The sequence below is a fragment of the Gymnogyps californianus genome, chromosome 2 (genome assembly GCF_018139145.2).
Source record: "Gymnogyps californianus isolate 813 chromosome 2, ASM1813914v2, whole genome shotgun sequence".
In the NCBI taxonomy this organism is placed as follows: domain Eukaryota; kingdom Metazoa; phylum Chordata; class Aves; order Accipitriformes; family Cathartidae; genus Gymnogyps; species Gymnogyps californianus.
Window position 1 is genome coordinate 114,014,783 of NC_059472.1, and position 13,711 is coordinate 114,028,493.

General features: G+C 36.2%; 1 protein-coding gene across 1 annotated transcript in view; it reads right to left on the reverse strand.

Annotated features, from left to right (window-relative positions):
* Positions 1 to 2,252: 2,252 nt before the first annotated feature.
* Positions 2,253 to 13,711, reverse strand: part of DPY19L1 (dpy-19 like C-mannosyltransferase 1) — a 49,909-nt gene continuing 38,450 nt past the window's right edge. Inside the window, exons 19-23 of the mRNA XM_050892579.1 lie at positions 11,938 to 12,057; positions 5,992 to 6,166; positions 5,074 to 5,173; positions 3,551 to 3,676; positions 2,253 to 2,491 (exon numbers count right to left, since the gene is read on the reverse strand). Coding sequence (XP_050748536.1) covers positions 2,335 to 2,491; positions 3,551 to 3,676; positions 5,074 to 5,173; positions 5,992 to 6,166; positions 11,938 to 12,057 — 678 coding nt within the window. The 3' untranslated portion in view covers positions 2,253 to 2,334. The remainder of the gene's footprint in view (positions 2,492 to 3,550; positions 3,677 to 5,073; positions 5,174 to 5,991; positions 6,167 to 11,937; positions 12,058 to 13,711) is intronic.

Consider the following 13,711-nt stretch of genomic DNA (forward strand, 5'->3'; position numbering starts at 1 on the left):
TCTTCCCCACAATCATATATTGCATTTTTTTACTTCGTATTTTTCCATTACTAGATTTTATCATCTTAACATTAGATGACAATAATTATTTGGGTTTAAGACCAGTTCAGAGAGGAACAGTATAATATCCCTCAACATAAGCTGAAAATTTACAAACAGCGTCCGGCTATGCAACAACAGCCTCCTCATCAAATGAAGAACATTTTTTCTAAAAGTACATATTTGAACCTTAACTTTCAAATGTTTCTTCATTCTACCACTATTTGGGCTTCACTCTTGATTACCTGAGTTTAGAAACTTAGAACAAGAAGAGAATAATTTTGAAATGCCTTCCAAGTTCACTTTGCTTGTAAATATGTATTTGACATTTTCTCACTGTCTTTCACATATTCCTGCACTGATATTCCAAATAAAATGGAGGCTGGAAAGAGGTGTGTGAGTTTGGTGTAATTATCTGAAGCACTTCCGTGCATTGTTTAGTTGAGGGTTCAGCTTCAATCATATCTGCTGTGGCAACTGTATTAAACTTCAGTTTAACAGACATACGAGCAGAAATGTAACATCCATCACAAACATGAGAACAACTTCCATCTTTTTCTTTTTTATTTAACCACATAAGTACATGTCAACAGTTGGCATAAACTTCATAAAAATACAGTACCTTTTTGTGCTGTAACACTAGTCACAATTTTATATAAAGATTTTTTCCTGCTTCCTTGAATTCAATTAACATCTTAAAAAGTGACTTCCCAAAAGCCCTTTTTGTGATAGTTTCCTTATAGAAATTTTTCCAAAATCTATTCTGTAAAAGTTAAAAAGCTAATGCATTTTCAGCCATTCTCCCTCACCATCTCAATAAAACAGATTTTAAAAAAATAAGAAGTCTTAGAATACTGATCAGTTGTTACACTACTACTTTATCATAGGTTCCCATTTAATTGATACTGTTGTAGGCGTGACAGATGCTATTCCTATAGCATCTAATCTTGCTAGATGCTATTAGGGCTAAAAAGACCAGTCATATCAATAGACTGATGTCTGAACAAAAAAAACCCAAGCCAAGACAAAACCAAAATGAATGATATTCAGAGAAACATTAGACTTTAGAAGTCTTATACTGTAGAATCACAATTACTGTGATACCTCCCAATGGCAATAAACATACAAAAATTCTATCAAGTCAGTTAAATGACTAAAGGGTGTCCTTGCACTGGGTATCTTGGAAAGTGAATTCTCTAAATTCTTTATTACCTATAATATTGGTGTGGCACCAAGATGACAGAAAAACTGCAGAATCAGTCTAATATTGTTGGAGCAATTATACCCACGCAACTGACTGTATCTGTATCACAATTGGGTTAAATTTCATTGTTCTTTAATGCTGATGATAAAATCCAGGCAGGATCTAATACATGGGGAAAGAAAATAGGGCATAAATTTTGAAAGTAATTTCTTACCAAGTTAGGCGCTGGAGGTCTAGTTAAGGCAGTGAAGGATTTATTTTAGTATCTTTCTAAGGCTATGACAGATTTTTCCTGAATAAAGCATTTTCCCTTAAAAATTTCATGTATATTATGCCAGCTTATTCTGAATGCATAAGAATGCTAAAAATCCTTGGACACTGAGAAGCTAAACTATTGCTCACTGCGAATATTACCCTTATTAGTCTTCTTTTTTAATATCAATAAGATTCCAAGAACATGCACCTAAATAATGAAGTTTCAAGTCTGCCTACAAACTTTTCCATTTCAAAAGCAAGCTTAAAAGCATGTGTTAAGTGATCCAAAATGACGAATATTCTTAATCCTCTCAAAGAAAAAACATATTTCTCTCAGACATGACTACTGAAACTACGTGACTTTTAAAAGAACTTTTAGTATCATCTTGTCCAGAACAGAGATGGGGAATGAAAGTGACATGAGAAATGTGATGCCAGATGCTATAGCACCATTCCTTTGTTCCTAGCTGCTAGCACCAAAGCTTTAAACAAACTTGCTTTGCTAAGACATTCTGACAGTCCCATTTCACAATATCATTGGTTTTGAGAATGGAGTTACTTTCCACAGCTACTTTTAACTCTTTTTGGATCAGTGTTAAATAAAATGTGCAAACATATAATCATTTGCATAGCAAATCTCAAGGGACTGACCCTGAAATAGAAATCCAAACTGTTAGGTTTAAGATATTTCTATAATCAGAATTCACTTAAAATGGTAAAAAATAAAATACACATTTTTCCATTTTAAGTCTAGTAGAAAAGGTATTTCTGATTTAGAATTCTTATAGTTACTAGTTTAAAAAGTTGAAAGACTGATGGTTCTTTGCACTGAAATGTTATTCCTTTGGAATCTTCAAGACTCTGTAATTGCTGTTTTCAAATACTGTGATGAAATATGGCCTGGAATCCTTGCTCATAAGGGTACATAAAGGAATTTTGCCGCTATTAGCAGGATCTTCGACATCCCAAATTTCAGGCATACTGCAACCAGGCCTAGAAAACATACAAATACAAAAAGAGAAATGAAGAAATGCCATCAAAAACCATACAGCTTGCTGAACTCAGTTTTATAACCCCCCCAATGAATACTTGATTGTGCCATCTATACTTTTTTTTGTCTTTATACTAGAAATTCTTATCAGATTACAAAATCAATAAATACAGTACTAATTTAAAAAATAGTATTGAGAATGTGTAAAATTTGTCTGCTTTTGTGATTACACAATTAGTAAGAATTAATCTGGAGGAGGAAGCATATAAAAACCCTCAAATTATACAATATACATTACCAGGGACCCTTAAAACTTCCTATAAAATGGAGGGTGATGTTCACACTCCTAACATTTCTAAAGAAAACTCAGGAAATAAAACACCTTTTAAAAAAAAGTAATAACTCCTTGCTTTTTTATTAAGGCACATAACCAACATCAATTCCCTGTACAGTTATCTTTCAAAGTTAGAATTACTGAGAATTTCCTAATTTTGTCAAAGATAATAGCAAAGAAATAGAACATTCATTTCATTTTATTTGAAATGCAAAGAAAATAAAACAAAAAATCCAAACTAATCGTGTTCTAAAGGCCAAAAATTGGAAAGGAAGGGAAAAAAAAAAAAAAGACGCATAGCTTTTTCTTAAGGACAGCTTAAATATGACAAAATTTTCAGTGACCAACAACGGTCATAATATTTTGGTGCTCAAACTATCTTTTACTCTGCACCTTTTATTCATACTAGGCTTTCATTATACACACACACCTGTTCTTGCCATCACAGAATAATTACCTGTTTCGTTTGTGAGTCTCTTCTGTATGTTACAGTGAAGTTTAAAAATACATACAACACAGCTTTTCAGGTGCACACAAAGACCACAAGGTTGCTAATGTGGGTAAAGTTAATTATACTTATTAATATCTGGAGATGCTGGACAAAAATGTATTTTGGACATTTTTAATAAAGCACAGATGAGTATTTCAAAAGTACTACTTGATATCGATCTTAGACTACATATTTGAGCGGCATATCATTCTTCTGAGAAAGAGAGAGATTACTCACTTTTTTCTGCTTACACACAATGACTCTTCCAGAATGTAGTAATTCACTCCTAGTTTTATCAGTTCTCTTTTTACTTCTTTTGCAGGTTTTCGACTGTACATGGAATACACTACTTTAGTTCTGGCCCTTCAAAAAGAGAAATATAAAAGTTAGCTAGCAACATAGCATGAAAATGTAAGCTTTAACTTTAGACTGGACAGGAAGGCTTTTTATTTCACAAGACAACTAGGATAAAACAAAGTTTAAATTAATAGTGCCATTTGCTTTAATGTGATTGTTTCTTCACAAATATAGTGATTCCAAGAACAATGTACACAGCCCTTTGATTTTTCTGTAGCAGGAGACAACTTTGTAACAAGATCCACAGTTACTGTGAACAGAAAATGTGAAGACGTCAAAGCAATGCATTCACCATGTAATATTCAAGGCTAGAAACGACCTTGCTTGGACTGGAGGTGATCAGAAGAAATCATCTGCCCAGTCTCTCCGCAAAAGGTCATACTCATTGCCCTTCTTCGGACTTTTTTAAATGCAGAGTGCAAGATATGATGTCTGCCTATGCTGAATCAAGCAAAATCATCACTTGTAAACCATGATTCTGTTTATATTACCCAGTAATATCCTCCTTTGATTGTGCAAAGCATGACGTTGTTAACTCCTGTTCATTTTCTGATGCTGTATCATCTCTAGCTTATTTTCCTCAAACATGCCCTGTCCTATATTTTTGCAGTTAGAATAGAATAGGATATTTCAGTTGGAAGGCACCTACAGTGATCGTCTAGTCCAACTGCCTGACCAATTCAGGGCTGACCAAAAGTTAAAGCCAGCTGATGCCAGACACAGAACTAAGGACATAAGGCATGTAAAATGAATCCCCTCCTTTTCTCCTTTACCCCTCTCTATCTTTTTGTTTTCTTGTTGTGTTTTTTTTTTTAACCAGTTTTACCAAATTACCAAAAAATGATGCTATCATATTAAAATTTAAAAAAAGAAATTCATGACCTTTTCAGATAAATCAATTTCAATTTAGAAAAATATCCTGAGTTTGAAAATAACAAAGTACAAAACTCAGTAATTCCATTACAAAATTTCAGCTTCAACTAGTCTTAATATTTCAATAATTAGATATATTATCATGAAAAAATGACAACCAATCACAGAAAGATAACTGGAATAACTAAACTGGCTATCTTGAGAAAAAAATCAAGTCTGTCTACAATGTCAGGAGTAACTAGAATGAAGAAAGGATATAATAGTATATGTTAATTCCAATTTCATAATTATATTCTGGGTCTTTTTGTATATAAGTTTGAAGCCATATCCATCCTACAGTATATCCTTTCTGATGAACACAAATCCTGAAGAAATACTGCATGTGTTTTCAATCTGACTAAAATAACAAATCAAGTTCTATGGGTTTTTAACAAATTTTACAATATAATGTGATGCCATTCGTACTGTATATTACCAACATTAAAAGAATTAATAGCAAATAAAAATAAATCCTCAACTTTGAAATTTACCTTAATCCTGCATCTTCATAGTGAGGATGATTTACAATAGGGCGAAGTGTAGACAATTTAACACTTGCCATTGTAGGCATTGCTCCTGCAAAAACCGCATCTGAAATACAGAATGAAAGGCGTGTTTGAAATGAAGACTCAAACAGTAAAAACAGAGAAGCAATCTTCAAATATCTAAACAGTAATCCTGTAGAAAAACGTAAAGAGGGTAGGGTACTCTTTTTGAAAAGGCCTTACATGGCACCAACAGGAAAACCACAAAATCACTTTTTTTTTTTTTTTTAAAACCTTGAACTTAATATAAGTTATTAGATAATTAAACATCTAAGAACAGAGATTTAACACATCTTATTTTTCTTGAATGGGTTGAACAACATATTCATTATGACAACACGTTTTTATTTGTCACTTCTTACACCATTGTTAAATGAGCAATAAAGTCTCAGTCCACTTCGGCTTGAAAGTATTTTCCTGCTAAAAAGGTAACTACTTTGTTTCCAGCTAGTTTTCTGACACTTTTACTCATTTTAGTAAAAGGACGGGTGCAACCACAACACACACACTTTGAATTCTCTTCTAGCAAAATGATAATCGTGGACCCACATACAGGACCGGTGTCATTTAAGTAAAAACCTATTTTAATTGCACTTATTTCTAATCTCTAATTGTAGAGATACTACACCAGTGGCTAGAACCTCTAGACTGGTAGCCTGGAGTCTAACAAAGCAAGCTTTCAGTGTTTTTTTTTCATTTGAGATAGCTTCTATATGGACAAGTATATGTGACTAAACTACGGCTTTAGGATAGTCCCAAGGTAAAGCCACAGACAGTAGCAACACCTCTGCAGTCGTTCACACCGAGTTCTTCAGTTACATCTCACAGTAAATGGGGAACATCATACATTATTAAATAGTTTACCTTGTCTGGTATTGACTTTTATCCACTCTAAAAGTTCCTCCTGTGGCAAATTACTAAATTCTCCCATGATGTTCCACTGAGTTTGAAGGTTTGCTGATCCCTCTATTGCCATCAATGCTAAAATAGCAAAGACCAACGTTTTGGGCTGGATTTTACAGAAGAGCCATCCAAACAACTGAAATGCAAGAATCGATTAACTTCTAGACAACAATTCTGTAATGTTGTGTGCAGCACAGTTCATTTTTATTTCTCTATAAGGAACCTAACATATATTACAATATGAAACAACTTGCTATTGCTTCTCCACTAAACTTCGGTGAGAACTCATAAGAAGTATTCATGTTTACCAAATGTAGGGCATTATACTTGTAATTCTACCAAAAAAAAAAAAGAAAAAAAAATTGACATTAATGCAGCTTTTAAAGTTGTAGTTCAAATGTCAAATTCTGCAAGTACAGATGATTCAATAATGCTAACTGCACTTTTACAGTATTTTATCTCCTATTTACATCAAGAGTTTCTAGCTGTAGTATATGGATTAGAGATTGTACTGCAAACTTCTGAAAACTTATCAGAAAAGCAGACTTTGGGGATATAAGGTTAGCGTTGCTTTATATCCTACTCTTCCCTCTCTTGAACTGAAAAAAGATGGTCCTTGCATTTTTTTCTAAAGATAGTTGCTGGAGGCTCTAAGCAAATACTCATAAATATGTGAAATGGGTAGGTAAGAAGAAAGAAGTACAAATATGCTGTGTTGAAGTTTAGTTTGAGCAAGAACACTATCTCATCCATATCTGACCTAAACCTTAAATAAGACAAAGTATGAATTATTTTTTTGTTTTCCAAGCTATTGTTAATTAGAAATAAGGCTTCACATTTCAAAAATATAAAACCTGCAGTAAATAAATACATTTCATTCAGAGTACCTTTATCCATTTTTTTAATTAAAGCATGAAATGACAAAATAAAGTTTCACAGTAAAACCTCCCTCTAGGCTGACTACACCAATTAGGTAGTGTATGTTACTTTTGTTATATACTAACCGTAAACTACTTTAGATTATTAAAACTCTCAAGCCACCTCTCCAAAAATACAATGTACTCTCATTCTCAAAGACTTGCTAAACACTCTAGCAAGAACAGCAATACTATTCAGGGAAACTTAATACACCAAATATGCCTGACCACTGTGTAGGTCTGGAAAGATGAAGGGAAATGAATTCATTTGTACGCTGCTCTGCATGAGCAAACTTCCTTGTTACCAACAGTTGCAAAAATCTCACTTCAAGAACATGTTAGAACTTCGGAATTCTTTATTGAGTTCCATGGCTTTTCAAATCAAAGAAAATCACATTCCTATCGTGCTTTTATAAAGCCTCATTAATGTTCAAAGTATCTAAATTTACCACTATTTTGTTTACATAAAGAGCCTAGAATGGTCGAACACATATGCAAAGCAAAAGAAGCATTTCTTTTACAGGTTGATGTTCCTCATGTGGTTTTTATATCGATGCAAGATTTTTTATTTGTTTTTGTCAAATGAATACGTTAAGTCCTTCTCCAGCTTTCTTTGCTTTCAAAATTTCCACTCAGGATAGTATAATTCCTCCTAACAGAAAGAGGAAATGTATGGATGCAAACAGTTATCATTTTTATTGTCCATCAGGTGCCACAAGCTGTAACCTTGAGGTAATGGAAAGTACACAGATTCATGCAATGGGCTGAAAGAATACAACATACAAAATTCCTTTTCCATGTGCAGAATAATTCTAGTATGTCTTTTGCCTGTTTGTTCGGTTTTGGTTTGTGTTACAAACATTGATCTCAGGCTGACTGTTCACTAATAAAAGGATATATTTTGAAAGGCAGCCGATTAACACGTTATCTATCTATAGCCTCAAAATAAATTAGTTACACTAACATACCACTGCAGGTAAACTTTCATGGTCTGCTAGAGGAAAGGATAGTGTTGACCTCAATCACAATGAGATAATTGCATATGTTAAATTTGCTTAAATTTTTCTTGCATCTGTAAAAACAAATTGTTGCTTATTAACTTATCCTTTATGCAAACATCTAAAACTTTACATAATGATAAATGTACCAAGTGTTAATCAATCATCTGGTCACAAGTCCCATCTTCCCCTTCTCATCTCCCCCCACCGCAGCAATTCTTCTGAATCAATATTGCACATACAGTCAGGTTTTTCAATCTTAAAATACTACTTCTGTTCGGCAGCCAGTAGGACAGAAAAAGCTCACTAAAACCCACTTGATATTTTCCTGACCCTACAAAAAACAAGGAGTTTTCTTATCCCTTTGCTCGCTTAAGTCAGAGCAGACTTAGAAGCGGTCTGACCAACAGCGGCTCAACAGACTTATAGGCCAGTGTTTCTCTCTCATGCTGAAGCCAGTCATGTATTACCTGGAAGATTACCAGCTGCTCCCTACTAAAGAAAGTGTACATCAGTCAGACCAATAAAAAAATCCGGCTTGTCTTTTACAGGTATCAATCAGCACCAACCTAGGGAACATGCTGAACAGGCAAAAGAACCTCCACTGATAACAAGACAAGGGAATTAATTTTATTTTTACTTACATTCTTCACCTGAAGTTGGGTAGTCTTGAACACAAGTATATACTTCTCCTAAGGCCCAAGCCAGGGCGAGGATAATCACAGGCCTTATTATATGGGGCAGCTGGTCATTTATCATCTTGTGCGCAGAACTGCCAAACTGCAGTAATCTAAAGCCTTACTTTCCCTAGCATTCAAGACCTATTTCTTTCAAACCAACTATGTCTCCTTGATGCTGCAAAGGAGGAAGAAAAAGTCGCTGGACCTGAGCCATCTGGTCCAACAGGGGCAGCTCCCAGAATAGGTTATCATCTGCAACTGTAGCTTCCTGAGAAGCTTACTCCCTCTCTACAACCATAGGAAACAGCAGAACAACCAAAGGGCCAAAATGCAGTTGGAAGCAGAAGAAAAGATAATACTGACAAAATGCCCTGAACCTGTCCTTGTTCCAATATTTATACAGTGATAACATGTGGCATCCTCTAAGATCCAACACACAATGATTACCAAAAGCACCAGTTTTCATTAACTGGCCTGATGATCGTAATTGCAGTACTAAAACAAAAAACACAACAATCCAGGATGAATTACTGTAGTGCCATTACTCAGGTGCTTTAAAAAAAAGAAATATAAAGATCACCAGCTGAAAACCTTTACTAATTTGCCATGTAGCGGCTAACTTACTATATGGAAAAAAGCAAATGAGGCTACATATTAATAGACAGCATTCCTAGCAGCTCATCTTTCAGTCATTACCAGTTGCAAGGTACTTTTTCCTATCTTTCAGAGACTATTTCTCTCTATACACCAAAAAAAAGGCAGTTCAGATTTTATTGTTTTTCAATTCTCAGAAGACTGAGAAGCCTTTTCCTGTGGCACAAAACATAGAAATACTTTTAGTTCTAAACTTCACTAGAAAATTCGACAAAAATTTTTCAGTGACAACAGGGCAGAAAAGCCCATCAATTTTCTTCTAGGAAGACACAGTTAAAACAAGAAGAATTACGAACAAATTAACTTTAGACACAATTAATTTATATTGTAATTGTTATCTAGAAATCATATGTTAGAAGAAAACAACTTTTTTCTTTTTGCTTTTCTGACTTTTGAAAAGCAACTTCATTTTTAAATTACTCAGAAACACCTCCTGAAAGTTCATTTAGAAAAATTTAACCACAGTGTAACTGCTATTACTTAAACAACCAGAGCACCGAAGAGAACACCAATACTTCAAGAACAACTAAGAGCTGGGAAACAGAGCATCTGTGAACTTTACAGAATAGCGAAAGCATAGACGAAAAGTAAATTTCTCTTAAGTCCCAATACTCAGTTACAAGGTGGCTAAAAAAAGTTACTTTTTAAAGAGATTTTGACACATTTTTAGCATTTTCAATGTTCACTGTATAGATTCGTTTGATGTTGGCAAACACTCAGCAGTTTTACCTATGCTACAGCAGTTTTACCTATGCTAAGTAACAAAACAGGCATCAAGAAAGTGAGGAGCACAACATTTAAGCAGACTGATACTGTGCAGCCTGTCCAGCATTATCAAGAACTGTGCTTCCCTGACACCCAGGGAACCAATTCAGTTTTCTGGGAAAAAATCATTTGTTCAGCTGTCTTAACATGGGACAGCTTTCTCCTCTTTGCATAATTCTGTCTTATTCACTCATCTTCCATTTGTTTGATACAGGTGTCAGATGTTCCACAGACAGCAATTGCCTTCACCATACAACCCTAATTCACCTTTAGGACACTTTCTACAAAATCACAGCATCGTTGAGGTTGGAAGGGACCTCTGGTCCAGCCCCTCTGCTCAAGCAGGGCCACCAAAAGCCTGCTGCCCAGGACTGTGTCCGGATGGCTTCTGAATATCTCCAAGGATGGAGACTCCACAGCCTCCCTGGGAAACCTGTGCCAGTGTTTGGTCACCGTCACAGCGAAGAAGTGTTTCCTGATGTTCAGAGGGAACCTCCTGTGTTTCAGTGTGTGTCCATCGCCTCTGGTCCTGTCACTGGGCACCAATGAAAAGTGCCTGGCTCCATTCTCTTTACACACCCCTTTCAGGTATTTGTACAAATTGATAAGATCCCCCTGAGCCTTCTCTTCTCCAGACTGCACAGTCCCAGCTCTCTCAGCCTTTCCTCATAAGAGAGATGCTCCGGTCCCTTTATCACCCTTGTGGCCCTTTGCTGGACTTTCTCCAGTATGTCCATGCCTCTCTTGTACTGGGGAGCCCAGAACTGGACCCAGGACTCCAACTGCAGCCTCACCAGTGCTGAACAGAGGGGAAGGATCACCTCCCTCAACCTGCTGGCAACACTCCTCCTAACGCAGCCCAGGATATCGTTGGCCTTCTTTGCAGCAAGGGTACATTGCTGGCTCATGTTCAACCTGGTGTCCACCAGAACCCCAGGTCCTTTTCTGCAAAGCAGCTTTTCAGCTGGGCAGCCTACAGCATGTACTGGTGCCTGTGGTTGTTCCTCCCCAGGTGCGGGACTTTGGTGCTTCCCTTTGTTGAACTGCATGAGGTTCCTGTCAGCCCATTTCTCCAGCCTGTTGAGGTCCCTCTGGATGACAGTACACCCATCTGGTGTACCAGCCACTCCTCCCAGTTTTGTACCATCAGCAAACTTCCTGAGGGTACACTCTGCCCCATCATCCAGACCATTAACAAAGACATTGAACAGGACTGGATCCAGTATTGATCCCTGGGGTACACCACTAGTTACTGGCCTTCAACCAGACTTTGTGCTACTGATCACCCCTCTCTGGGTCCAGCTGTTCAGCTAGTTTTCAATCTACCTGCCTGTCTGCTTCCCAGACAAAGGACTGCTTACCCTACTTTTGCTGCAACTGCAAAGCTTCTAAAACAGCTATTTAGATACAGATTCAATCAAGTTCACTTCTGAAAAACACAGATACTGAAACATGGAAAACCAATTCTAAGATCTTTTATATCTGGAGAAAATCTAGTAACATTTTATGTTATGGATGATTTCAAGCTAGGAAAATTAAATCTGAGTTAGGCATAAAATTAATAGTCAATAAAAAACCTGCAATGTCATAGAAGTGTATAAATACAGTCAAATCCAGTATATGTCTCCCTATGCTCAAGCTCAATACACAGCATATTAACTCATATAATAATGCAATTGGACAAGTTGCATAAAACAAGACATTTGCTTTATTTGGGGAGAGGGGAGAATGGAACTTGTGTAACCATATTTTTCAACAGGCAATATAATCTGGTTTATTTTTAACTGGTACACTTAGATTCAGCAATTACACACAAATAAATTTGCTTTAGGACAAATATGTGGGTAATACTCTAAGTACTGAGATAGCTACAGGATTAAAAAAAGACCTTACCTGTTTTGAACAAACCAAGGAAGCCATAACACATAGATGTGGTGTCAAAAACAGTTTTAGTCTCATGATTAAAATCGCTAGGACACTGTACGCCAACAGCTGCAATGCATGGTATACCAGCTGCAAAAAAAACCCCAAAACACACAGAAGCATAATATTTGCATACTTTTCATTTGTGTCTTAAACATGCAACTTCATTTTCAGTATAGCTTAAATGATGAGCTTGTCTGAAAGAGTCCAAGTCAAAGTAAAGATCTTCACATTTCAGATAGTGATAAGGACTTTCTGTTATCTTTTTTCTGAAGTGTATGTAATATGCTAAAGTATGGAACAACAGGAAGGATAAACATTAACAATAAAACCAAAAGGAGCTGGAGAAATGGCTAGCTATGCAAAAGATCCTGAAACATAAACAGACAATAACATATGTAAAATTTCTCGTATAACCTCTTTATAGAAGTAAAGAGACCTTGCTATTTAATACCTAAAATACCTAAGTATGGAATGAAAGAAGCAAATAAAATCATCCTTGGTACTCACACAACCACAGGCAGCTTGCTTTAGTATTCTCAGAAAAGGTTAAAAAGTATCAGAGATGTCACTCACCACTCCTAACACTGAATCTATGTTACTTGTGGAAGTGCTGTGGTAAATCATAGAGACATTTTTGCAATCAGTGCTTTTATCTAACTGATTGATTATCATATTTTGAATGGCATGAGACTTCTCTCATAGCACAAACCACAAAATAAACTGTTAAGAAAGTTTTGCACTGTCCTTGCTGACTTAATCGCAAATTAAGGAACCACATAGGAAATCTGCCATTCAATTCTATTTCACAGAAACATAGAATAGTCGGGGTTGGAAGGGACCTTTAAAGGTCATCTAGTCCAACCCTCCTGCAACAAGCAGGGGCATCTTAAACTAGATCAGGTTGCTCAGAGCCCCGTCCAACCTGACCTGGAATATTTCCAGGGATGGGGCATCTACCACCTCTCCGGGCAATATGTTCCAGTGTTTCACCACCCTCATTGTAAAAAATTTCTTCCTTTTATCTAGTCTAAATGTACGCTCTTTTAGTTTAAAATCATTACCCCTTGTCCTATTGCAACAGGCCCTACTAAAAAGTTTGTCCCCATCTCTCTTATAGGCCCCCTTTAAGTACTGAAAGGCCGCATTAAGGTCTCCCTGGAGCCTTCTCTTCTCCAGGCTGAACAACCCCAACTCTCTCAGCCTTTCCTCATAGGAGAGGTGTTCCATCCCTCTGATCATTTTTGTGGCCCTCCTCTGGACCGGCTCCAACAGGTCCATGTCTTTCCTGTGCTGAGGACTCCAGAGCTGGATGCAGTACATTTTTTTGCATAATTTTATTTAAAAGAACCACATGTAGAATTATTTTCATTATGGCATATTTCAAAACAGAATTTTAACATTATCTGTCACATGAAACCCCAGCAAAGAAACCAATCTCCTTCTCAGTCTATATGGCGAAAATGGAAGGTCCAGCCTAATTTCAGTGTCTTTCTGTACTGCTACAGCAAAAGCCCAAGACTCCTTTCTTGCACTGCCACTCCACCGTTAGCTAGTATATTTTTCTGTTCAACATTACAGAGTTATTCTGGTGACATACCAGTCCCAATTTAAAATGGGGGAATAAAAGATGCAAATACTTAGCTTCAAATAAACCACGTATCAGCATCAGACCATTGCAACCTGTATTTCAATACTGAGTATTCGCATTAACATACGAATAAAATTGTGCAGAAAAAGAATC